Genomic DNA, 10,842 nt, shown 5'->3' with positions numbered 1-10,842 from the left:
TTCCGCGCTGCAACTTGGGTCTCATTCCTGCAGGAGATGGAGGATGGTGGTGGCCGTGGCTCTTCACGGCTGCGTAAGCTCATTATTGCAGGGTTTTTTTTTCCTTTAGGGGCGAACAGTATCTGAGCGTGACGTTCCCAACGATCTGTTTTGGAGCAAGACTGCATCTTGTTTCCACGATATATAAGTTTACATACATACGCATCGCATCGCATCTCGCCGCGCCACGACAGCGACGGTCAGACCATATGAGCCTATCGACGAAGCAGCGGGGGAAAAGGCAGGAATGCCGACCTGCGAATGATGAGCGCCAAGTTGGCGGCCATGATGTTACGCTTCACATGGCATGATACGGCCCTTTTCTTCACCAACACAAGTTGCCGGCGGCCAGTTACGCTGAACCGTGGCTGCGTGGACGCGAGGCGTCCGGCCGGCTGGGAATCCGGCGGCCACCCGCTCGCGGTGGATGCCGCGCAGGAGCCATAAGTGATCGATCCGAGTGTGATTGATCATTGCCCGGCCGGTTCAGTAAATATCTCGATGGTGAGAGGCCGTAGTGGTGGTCCTTTCGGGGATGTCGGATCGGAGTCCCTGCTGGTCTCGGAATCGGAAGAAGCAAGGACATGGATTTGCCACGAACTCCACTATTTCGCCTTACCCTCCCTTGAACCGAGACAAATACCATCACCTCTTAGCTTTCAACCAAGAGACAACTCTTATGCGCGTTTAATCCTGCTGCAACCACAAGCAGGAGGACATAACAATGTAATCTTGCAGCTTTCTTCTTTCTTTCTTTTTTTGCGGGGGAATCTTGCAGCTTCCCTTTCGTGTTTCTATCATGTGAACTAATCTCCGCAAAAGAAAGACTCCTCTGTCCCATAATAGTTTTTTGACACTAAACATCTTATATTTACCGGCAAAAAAACCCGCCTTATATTATGGGACAGAGAGTGTATCGCCTGAACTGAAGAGGCCCTCCGAAAGAAATTTTCTCCTTTGTGTATGCTTTTCTTGCAAATGAGCTCTTGTTGATCTGAAGAAAGAATCGCTCGGCATCACAAAACTTCTTCAAAGTTTCAAAATGGTGAAGATAAATGGAAAGGCAAATGTGGTGACACATGAGTTAGCTAAGTTTAGTTTTGATAATGGTTATGCTTCTGCCTCCAGTGAGAGTCTGGGAGTCGAAATCCCGGCAGCCGACAGCCTACATCTCCACCCGCCGCCGGCTCGTGACTATAGGCGACCTCTATGGCTTTATCGGCCAGTGTTTGCAAAGACAGAAGATCCAACCAAACCGGCCTACAGCAGAATAGGCCAGAGAGGACAAGGGCAGCTTTTGCGCCCATTTCTACTAGTACGTACTATTACCAGCATAGGCATACGTGCGGGCCATAACATTGACCTCCATCTCCTTCCAGATGTGTAGGAAGCCGATAAGACCATAAGAGCAACTAGAGCAACCGAGAAAGCACATCAAGCAAGCGGCACTCCACTCGAAACGCTCATCTGACCAGGCGCGGCTCTGCATGCACCACTTGCAACACATGTACCGATGCCGCAATCCGTAGATATACCCAGCACCAGCAGAGCAGCTTCCTAGTTTAGCCCTCTGTCTTGTTTTCCACACTCGTCTTCAACTTCAAACCCTGGTGAACTCACCTACTCGCTCTGTAAAGAAATACTACTATAATATACTTTCCCGTCCCATAATATAAGAGCATATTTGACACTAGTGTAGTATAAAAAATGCTCTTATATTATGGGACGGAGGAAGTAGTGATCTAGACAATCTTATACTTCTTTACAGACAGAGGGAGTACAAGGCAGAAGCGCCGGTGTGGCCTCCGCGGCAAGAAATGACGGCCCACAGGCCCCAGCGCAAGACAGAGGCCAGCCTTAGACTGAGAGGCTTGAGGCAGAAGATGGCTGAGAAAGAATAAAGAGGATAGCTAACAAATCTACTCCTCCCTCCGTCCGAAATTACTTGTCGCATAAATGGATTATAAAACGGATGTATCTAGAATTAAAATACATCTAGATACATTCATTTCTCCGACAAGTATTTTCGGGCGGAGGGAGTACTTGTATATGATTTAAAATTTAAAAACAATCACCCGAGGGAGGTATAGGCGACCCCGTACCTCTCTCTCTTTGCCCCTGGCAGCTATAGTCTCCGAGTAGCTTAACTCTTCAAGTGCGGTGCTAGTTGTTTCCGGAAGGATTCCCCCAGTACATGCCCAGATTCTGCGTGATCGGTTCAACTCTCAAGGCATGGCAGCCTACGAAACCATCAAGAGAAAACAAAATTGCTGGCACTACCCTAGAGCCAACGAAAAAAATAGCTAAGCAGTGGCAGTGGTAGATGACGCATGTGTGCTGCTGTAGTACATTACCAATATTGCCACCAAATAATCTTAGTCGTCGTCTCGCTGCCTTGATCAGTTACTCGTGTGCCATGTCCAATTTCTCACAACATAGTAAACAGATTTGCCACGCCAGAGGCCCAGAGTCCCTGCCTATCTTCACGTAGTATTCATAGACGGTGTGATCAACTGATGATTGCCTATGGCTTTTCTCTATGAGAGCACAGAGCCAGAAGGCAGCAGAATCCAACTTTTCGGCAGCCACCAATGGAAGAATGCAGCAGTCAAGCAGTATCCATATTTTTCCCAAAATCCAAAACCTCACAGGATTATTATTTTTCCTTTTCTGGAAGTTTTCCCCTCCATATCGATGTCTGTTTCATGTAATTCCAAGCTGGAAGTATCTCTGTCAAATGTCCATGTCTGTACTTGGGTAGCCCATGTGATGTCCATCATTCTCCGCCGAGTTCGATGCACTATTCAGGTTCCTGGACCAATGGGATATGCCCACGTGAAGGGCGGCACTGCTTTATTCTTTGGTCAAGGATCAAGACCGTGTAGCCACAAAACAAACCAAAAGGCAATCCACATATTCCATCAACTTTAAGGTTCATCATCTTATAACTAAACTCTTTGCCATTCTTTGTTTGGACGCACTCAATTGAAATTTAGGCCTGAGAAATAACACCATGCACAATTGAAATTTATTACCTTTGAACTCAGGTGCGGTGGTACTTCTCTAATCAAATATAATAAGGCTTCTCTTTCTAGCTTTTGGAAATTGCTTATGATTTTTTATTCATAAACAGTTCGAACTTGCGAAGCTGAAACCTACAGAATGCAGCAGTATCAGGAGAATGAAGTCCACATAAACTTTACTGCAAAGTACAGGAATAAAATTAGATTATATGGTCCCCTACTAGTCAAGATCAATGTAGACCTTATCTAACACACCTTTGCCTCATTTTTTATCTGAAGTCCGTATAAGCTGACATATACAGTTTTTTTTTAAGACAAAAGACCAGCAACTGAAGAAGAATCTTTTGCAAATGATATTCCATCACACAGTTGGAATGGCATATACGCCAAAGAACAAATAAACTTCTACAAGTATTCACAGAACATATATTGAGGTAATGAGGTTGAATGCTCGAACATCCTATTCCATCAAATAAACTACTAAATAGGTGACAATTAATATGGATCGGAGGGAGTAGAATATAAAACATGAAATTAAGTAGAATGTGCTTGTGTGGATGTATTTGCGACGCATACATATTAAACATCAGAAGAATAACTTTCAAATGAATCATTTAGGTATGATATGGAGGTTTTCAACTTCAGTCGATTGTACTATGATAGATTCTGAGCAATACTACTTCCAGTTAATTATTAGATCGTTTATTTTCCTAAAATAATGAAAGACCTACAGAATGGTTAAAAAATAGTACAACTCCAGAAGGTAAGACGTACATTTATGAGTACTACATGCATATTTCCCAAATGCAGCATGATCTAGGATAACATTATACTGTGCCAACAAAACAAAGGCCAGTAAGATTTTAAGGAAGCAAAAGCAAATGAATCAGTGCTTTACATTTATGAGTTCCAAAAAAAATATCATTTTGTTATAGAATAAGGAGAAAAGCTAATGTTACCTTTGTCCATAATCTACGTTGGTAAATCAGAAGAGATCTTAAAAGTGCTGCGCTGCCAACACATGACTTTAGCTCTTTCCAACAGCTTTGAGGAGAGAGGCATTCAGTCTGTTTCTAGTGTTTGATCCATAAGCAAGACTCGAGGAGGACTACTGGCTGACAGAATAGAGAGGCAGTATCAGTGGCAAGTCTACGGCAATAATTAATTGAGTTAAAAGAAGACTAAAGTTAATTTTACTTTTTGCGGAACTAAAGTTAATATATTTGAAAACAATAAGTTCCTGTTATAACTTTTTGTTGGACGAACTGGAAATGATTTCAATTTCAGTTCATGGCATGCAATGGAATAGACCATACACCTGTACCACAGATTAGCATCTCAAGCATTACAAGCGCTATCCAGGGATATCAAGGTTATTATCAGAGCAGAAGACAGCAAAAAAAAAAGGATAGATTCGTCAGGAATACCCCCTACAACTTTTTAACATAGCAGTATAATATTCTCATCCCACCATGCTTACACTTCTTCTGACGGAACACCATGCTTACACTAATTAATAAACCTCTTAGTTACTCATCTTACTTACAGCTAAACAATACAATCTACAATACATAATCGTCATTTAGCATTTGACATGTTACAAGCCAGGGAGAGGTGGGAGGGGGGACTCACCCAAACACTAAGCTTAAACTGTGTTTGAAGGGAAAAGGTGTACATAAAGAGGGTGGGAAAGTTTATAGCTGAAAACAAAGAACATAATGCATCAGTCTGGGAGATAAGTCAAAAGGCAATCCCCTTTTCGGTAGGGGCACCTATTTGTTAGGCTCTAGGTATAGGGAATAAGTGAGTGCGATTACATCAGATTTTATTCACCTACGTGGAATGGTAGCGAGCACTTCTTCTATTGGTGTAGGCCCGGAGGGTGGACAGCCCTAAATATTTCAAGTGACGGCAACCCATATCATTGTTTGCAGTTTAAAGATACCATGGCGAACAGAAGTAATAGTTTCGGTCGTCACGAATGGCTCAGCATCTAGGGCTGAGAGTATATATAGAGCACAGGCCTGCCGCTCACTTCACCCAAGTGCACACTTCGAGGCCAAGTTAGCTCCTCTCGAGCAATAGTACTTAATCTCCTCGACACCACCAATTGTAGATTGCCATGTCAAGGGATCCACTTGTTGTAGGCAATGTAGTTGGAGATATCTTGGACCCATTTATCAAATCAGCATCACTCAAAGTCTTATACAACAATAGGGAGCTGACTAATGGATCTGAGCTCAAGCCTTCACAAGTAGTCAATGAGCCACGGATCGAGATTGCTGGGCGTGACATGAGAAACCTTTACACTTTGGTGAGTTCATAACTCCTGTCTACCTCATTTGACCATTGAATATGATTGGAAATTAAGCTTTCTGCCTTTAACCAAACAAAACAGTGATTACTGCAACTCAAGTGGCTATGTCAGGTCAAGGTTATTATTATTATGTCAGGTCACCGGTTTTTTTCTCTAAAATATCACGCTGTAAGATAACATTTAAAAGCTGTAATAGTACGCCCATTAAACTGGAAGGCAAGAATCTTCACTCTTAAGATTTAAAAGCTGTCTTTGTTGCGTGAGAAAGACCTTTTGCAGTTCTATATATTATTTTAAATATATCCTATAATGGTGTTCGAATTGCTTTCGCTACTGTCAGCACATGTACCAGCACCTTTGCATGTAAAATCAAAGTTATACACATTGGTCTAGATTCGCAATAGGAACATGGAACCACGATGGTTACTTCCAGCAATGCATGTTATATGTTGTGATTTGTGAAGATCCATGTACTTTGCTGGCCAACTTAAGATGGTTCAGAAATAGCACCGAGAAACTAAAATTTGATTACATTCATTACACTTCATTTTGTCTAAGAAGACAAAAACATTAAACAATTGGATAGCTCAGATCCGAAGCATCAAATTATACAAGCTTAGTAATTTAGAAGAACAATGAAATTGCCATCACATAAGACAAGCAATAAATCAATCGTAGCAAACATTTCAAAGACATATGCATACACAATTCACCATCATTTTTACTTGATTGAATTATTTATATAATGAGAGCTCCAGTTTATGCTTGTAACAACGAACGATGACAAACTTACCAATAGGTGATGGTGGATCCTGACTCACCAAGTCCAAGCAATCCAACCAAAAGAGAGTATCTTCATTGGTAAGACCTGAAACACTTGCAATGAACGATTCTAAATATCAAATCATAAACTGTTTCTTACAGTTCTGAGCATTTCACACAGGTTGGTGACAGACATTCCAGAATCAACAGATGCAAGCTATGGTGGGTTATTCCCTTCCTTTTGCATATTGTTTCCACGATTTAAATGTTTCGAAGTACTGAATAGACATTTATAATATACCTACCTTCCGGGAGTCCTGATGATGTCCACACCTATTTTGTATTGACAAAGAACAAAATAAAATGAAAATACTACTTACCCGTAGAGTAAAGATCGACAGTTAATCACTATTGAAATGGTGTGCAAAATATAACTATATTACTCACCATAGACTAGCAATCTAACACAATAGGTAGCATATATTTCTGACTTCCACATTTATTAATTCTAGAGATTTATTAAAATGACTGGCTTAAGTTTGTATAATCTGGCAGCCAGTCTGCAGTATATATCATTTGGGCAGATAAAGGTGAATTTGAACCTTGTAACACCATTGAGATTCTACACTGAACCCAACAAAATGTTTGTAAGCCAAGGCACAATATTGCATAACTTGCTCTGAAAAGTTATAAAAAATACATTTCAGGAAACGAGATAGTCAACTACGAAAGTCCAAAGCCAACAGCAGGAATACATCGCTTTGTCTTTGTGATTTTCCGCCAATCTGTCCAGCAGACAATTTATGCACCAGGATGGAGACCAAATTTCAACTCAAGGGACTTCTCAGCACTTTACAGTCTAGGCCCACCTGTGGCTGCAGTATTCTTCAACTGCCAAAGGGAGACCGGATGCGGTGGCAGACGATACATTAGATGACAACTGGTGCATTCCAACTCTGCAAAAATGAGGGTGAATTAAATGATGATGCATAAGGCCAGGCGCTCCAGATGGGCGTTGTGTATGGTGCAGCGTAATGTAGTTTAATTCCTAGAGTACTTTATCTCATGTACAGGCACTGACTATGGTGTCCAAAATACCATGTAACAAATCTCAGCCACTGCTCCATCTCTTCTTCCTTGATGAGGAAAGGTTAAAGTTGATGTAAAATAGGGCAATGAGAGTAAAGATCTCTCATGTTTCCTAAACACTATTAGATTTTACGCCAATAAATGATAAACTGCAGATTGCCTGTGCAAGAAAGGCAGTGCAGTGAAAACTGTAAGGTCCCACAGCCACAGGTTACTTGTGTCATAGTGCTAGAAGTCTTTTTCCTCACCTGACCCCAATGATTAATCCAATGAGGATTTATGCTGATGACCTCACTGAGAATCAGAATTCAGAACCCTCTCCCCCATCCACCAGTCATGCTCTCAGATTCCACCAACACCAGCAAAGATAATCTGCGTAGAAGCAGATCATTAAAGGCATAAATCCAAATAGCCCTGGCATGTTAGTGCAATCCTGGTCAGATTATGCTCCGGAACTGATCAAGAAAACCAAATTAGTGTTCACTTTTCCTGCCTGCCTTTGATAGACAGGCTTAGCAGGAGCAGGAAGGGAATCAGGTACCTGAATGACAACAGAGAATATGACCATCTGAACAGCTAAAGCCCGGCTTTGAATGAAGTCCTACACAAAATGCATCTGCTTTTGCCATGACATGATAAGATAAAGGAGAGCTATCTGTTTCCAATTTTCAAGGTGCATCCATATTGTGGCAGCTTCTCTGTTATACCAGAACTGGCATCACACTTCCCACAGCATAGGCATAAAATGCTTGTCAGAGTCGGTCAGTGGCAGTGGCGGTCTGGCAGAGCCACAGCCCGGCAAGCCGCCTGAACCCCACTGAAACTGTACAGGAGAGCAAGGACTCAACATGGAGCTTGCACGGGCAAACACTGAACAACGCAATTCCAACTATATATTACTCTTGCATTACATTGAGCACCTTCTACAGTCTACAAGGGCGGTGAGGTGCACAGAGAAATGGCTTACCCCAGACGAGGAGGTGAGGAAGAACATATGGCCGTTGCTGCATGTCAATCATGTCTTCAATGTTTGGTGCACGCTCTTCTTGCCTTCATTGTTGCAGACCTGCAGCACAACCTCCATGGCGGGCATGTCCTGTGACCAGCTAGAAATGTATTCAAACACAATAAATATGTACGAGAAACCTTAATAAAGGGACTGAAAGAAAACATGACCTAACCATCTAATCGGTGCTTAGGGAGTGAAACTGTGGAAGTGCTAGCTTTCATTTCTTTAGCCCTTATGATCAAAATTGCTAAGTCAGGCCAAATGCTGGGCACAAGCTGGGGGCACAGGGGCTAAGGGTTGTTCTGCCCGCCTCCTGGGATGTCCATTGATCGGGTGCATGGCCCTTGTAACTCTCACCTCCTAGGAGGATTGTACGTTCCCATCTTCTCAATGCAATAAAACGCAAAGATCCTTTGCGTTTTCTCGAAAAAAAGGCCTCTTTGATTCACATCAAAAGCATAGAAATGAGAAAATTATCATGTAATCTTGAATCTCCACAAAAAACTATGTCTGATCGCCCCATAGAAAAATCATTGAAACCATTCCTAGAAATTTCAGTCAATGATTTTTCCTTTGAAATTGAGTACAGAAACCCTGTAGAAAAAATTCCAATGGAATACAGCCGTACAAAGCACAGCAGGTTATACATATAGCTACCTACTTTTTTCACAAATACGCAAGAGCTTGTGTATCTTTTCATTGATAGGAGTGAGAACATTACAAAGTGATGCAGGACATCATGCAACACATGCACTAGAAGGCGCGAGCATGAAGCCCAGAGCAGGGGGGATGGGGTGCTCAGCCCAGGCACATAAATCGCAGAAGGTAATAGATGTGGCTAGCTACAACCATACAAATCGCAGCAGGTTATACATGTAGCTGAATTTCTTAGAGCCTTGCAATGTATTACCTCCGTCCCAAATTAGATGTACTAGTGTTAGGTACATCCGTATCTAGACAAATCTAAGACAACTAATTTGGGAAGGAGGGAGTAGAACATAGAGGAGATTCAAATAAGAAAATGTGTAGCTTGTTGACCATAAAGTAAACCGTAATTACATCAAGGAGAAGCAAATTCAATTAACAGAAATTACAGGTTGCTTCCCCTTCTGGCAGCAAATAGTAATATTAGCCCTGAATTTTGCTGTGGATTCCTCAATCTGGTCTCTTCATCCATCTACCCTATAAAAAGTGATACCAGAGCAAAATTAGATAGAGATGCATTCTGTCACAGATTATACGCGTGCTCACTGACTTAGTATTGCATTAGGTATTCCTAAGTCAGGATTCTTTTGGAGAGAAACGCACATCAAGTGATGCGAACTGGAGTAGTTGTACACTATGAGACTGACTGAAATCTCTTTCTTATTTTCAGTAAGAAAAGTACCTGTTCTATGCAAATGTGCAATTGATGCCTGCTAAACTCAGTGCGACCTTGTTCCGTCGCTTGGCTAGCAAGAGATCATGTTCTGTTTACCTATTGTCCAAGGTAACATTGTGTCAAGCCTTGTCTCATTGACCCCTGACCATCCCGGCATGTCAATGTCAACGGGCCTACGAAAGGCAGACGGCTACTCTGGAATGTTTATCTGACGTGTTCCAACCCAACGAAGAAGGCACAACCGGGGGCCGTGCCTCCGGGGGACCGACCGAGGCGAACTGGCAGACAACGGGGCGGCCCCCGACGCGCTTGGAGGAGTCCGCGAGGGCGCGGCGGCGGGATGAGCATCGGCGGAGGATGATGAAGCCATAGCCGCGGCAGCGGCCGGTGGCGCGTTCAGCGACGGCGTGGCACCCATCGAGGACCCCAAAGGGGACGAAGGGGGCGGCTAGCGCGGCGGAGGTGATGCGCGGCGTCGGAGGTCGCCGAGGTGGCGAGGCGGGAGAGCAGGGTGGCATCTCGGAGGCAGACCTGGACCAGGAGGTCAAGGAGCTCGTCCCTACTGAACGGCTCAGGAAGCCCCTCGATGATTTCCTCCTCCTTGCACTCATCGGCCGCCGGCAGTGGTGGGTTCGTCGCGGAGTTCGTTCTTCCCCTTGTCCTAGGCTTCCTCTCCGGACATTTGTGGCTCGGCTTGCCCCACCCACAAATTGCCCTGCTCCGGGGGATTTGGGGGATTACGGCGGGAGCGGCGTCTTCCGGCGAGATCTCTTTTCCAGCAGGCAGTCCCGGCCTCCCGGGATTTTTTTTCTTTTTATATTACTCGGTAATTACCTTGAAACTTGCAACGAAACATAAATACTCCAGTGGCTCAACACTGATTACATGAAATGTAGTACATCCTCAAAATTCAAAAGGTTCATACGCACATTCTCCAAAAAAAATTTAAACGAAATGCAGTTAACTTAATTATATTCATCTAAATCACTCTTCTTCTTCTTCTTCTTCTTCATCTATCATCTTTGCCAAAAAATAAAAATAGAAAAGAATCATCTAATACCCCTATAAAACAAAACACGAAGTGCGGAGATCCAAATACATCAGATCCGTCCATACAACAAATCCTACGATACATAACGCTCCAATCTTTAGCGCTAATTGCAATTAGCGCTAAACCTCCCGAACGCACGTCTCCCGCAACCGCCACCCAGCACGCCGTCCG

General features: G+C 43.2%; 1 protein-coding gene and 1 long non-coding RNA gene across 5 annotated transcripts; one reads left to right on the top strand and one right to left on the bottom strand.

Annotated features, from left to right (window-relative positions):
* Positions 1-1,267: 1,267 nt before the first annotated feature.
* LOC123137396 (uncharacterized) lies at positions 1,268-10,497 on the bottom strand. 4 transcript variants are annotated; one of them, XR_006468234.1, is made up of 6 exons: positions 9,627-10,497; positions 7,479-9,421; positions 6,173-7,097; positions 4,022-4,177; positions 3,075-3,194; positions 1,268-2,851 (listed from the first exon to the last, which is right to left on the bottom strand). It is a non-coding gene; the product is annotated as an uncharacterized lncRNA (long non-coding RNA). The 4 variants fall into 4 exon arrangements; XR_006468235.1 differs by having other exon boundaries at positions 1,268-3,194; positions 7,479-7,602; positions 7,772-9,421; XR_006468236.1 differs by having other exon boundaries at positions 1,268-3,194; positions 7,479-7,602; positions 8,198-9,421.
* Positions 5,118-7,472, top strand: LOC123137395 (protein FLOWERING LOCUS T). Its single transcript, XM_044557139.1, has 4 exons — positions 5,118-5,376; positions 6,179-6,240; positions 6,323-6,363; positions 6,849-7,472. Exons 1-4 carry the CDS (start codon positions 5,185-5,187, stop codon positions 7,076-7,078), a joined length of 525 nt encoding a protein of 174 aa, XP_044413074.1. The 5' UTR covers positions 5,118-5,184; the 3' UTR covers positions 7,079-7,472.
* Positions 10,498-10,842: the final 345 nt, after the last annotated feature.

Source organism: Triticum aestivum, chromosome 6B, assembly GCF_018294505.1.
Source record: "Triticum aestivum cultivar Chinese Spring chromosome 6B, IWGSC CS RefSeq v2.1, whole genome shotgun sequence".
In the NCBI taxonomy this organism is placed as follows: Eukaryota; Viridiplantae; Streptophyta; class Magnoliopsida; order Poales; family Poaceae; genus Triticum; species Triticum aestivum.
Note: the sequence above shows the minus strand (reverse complement) of the source record. Positions and strands in the feature narration are given on the sequence as shown.

What these genes read in the sequence shown, in the direction of transcription:
- LOC123137395 (XM_044557139.1), top strand. Translation starts at nt 5,185, where the DNA reads ATGTCAAGGGATCCACTTGTTGTAGGCAATGTAGTTGGAGATATCTTG. An exon ending in TGAGAAACCTTTACACTTTG is followed by an intron (nt 5,377 to 6,178) that starts GTGAGTTCATAA and finishes ACTTACCAATAG; the next exon opens with GTGATGGTGGATCCTGACTC. An exon ending in ATCAACAGATGCAAGCTATG is followed by an intron (nt 6,364 to 6,848) that starts GTGGGTTATTCC and finishes AATACATTTCAG; the next exon opens with GAAACGAGATAGTCAACTAC.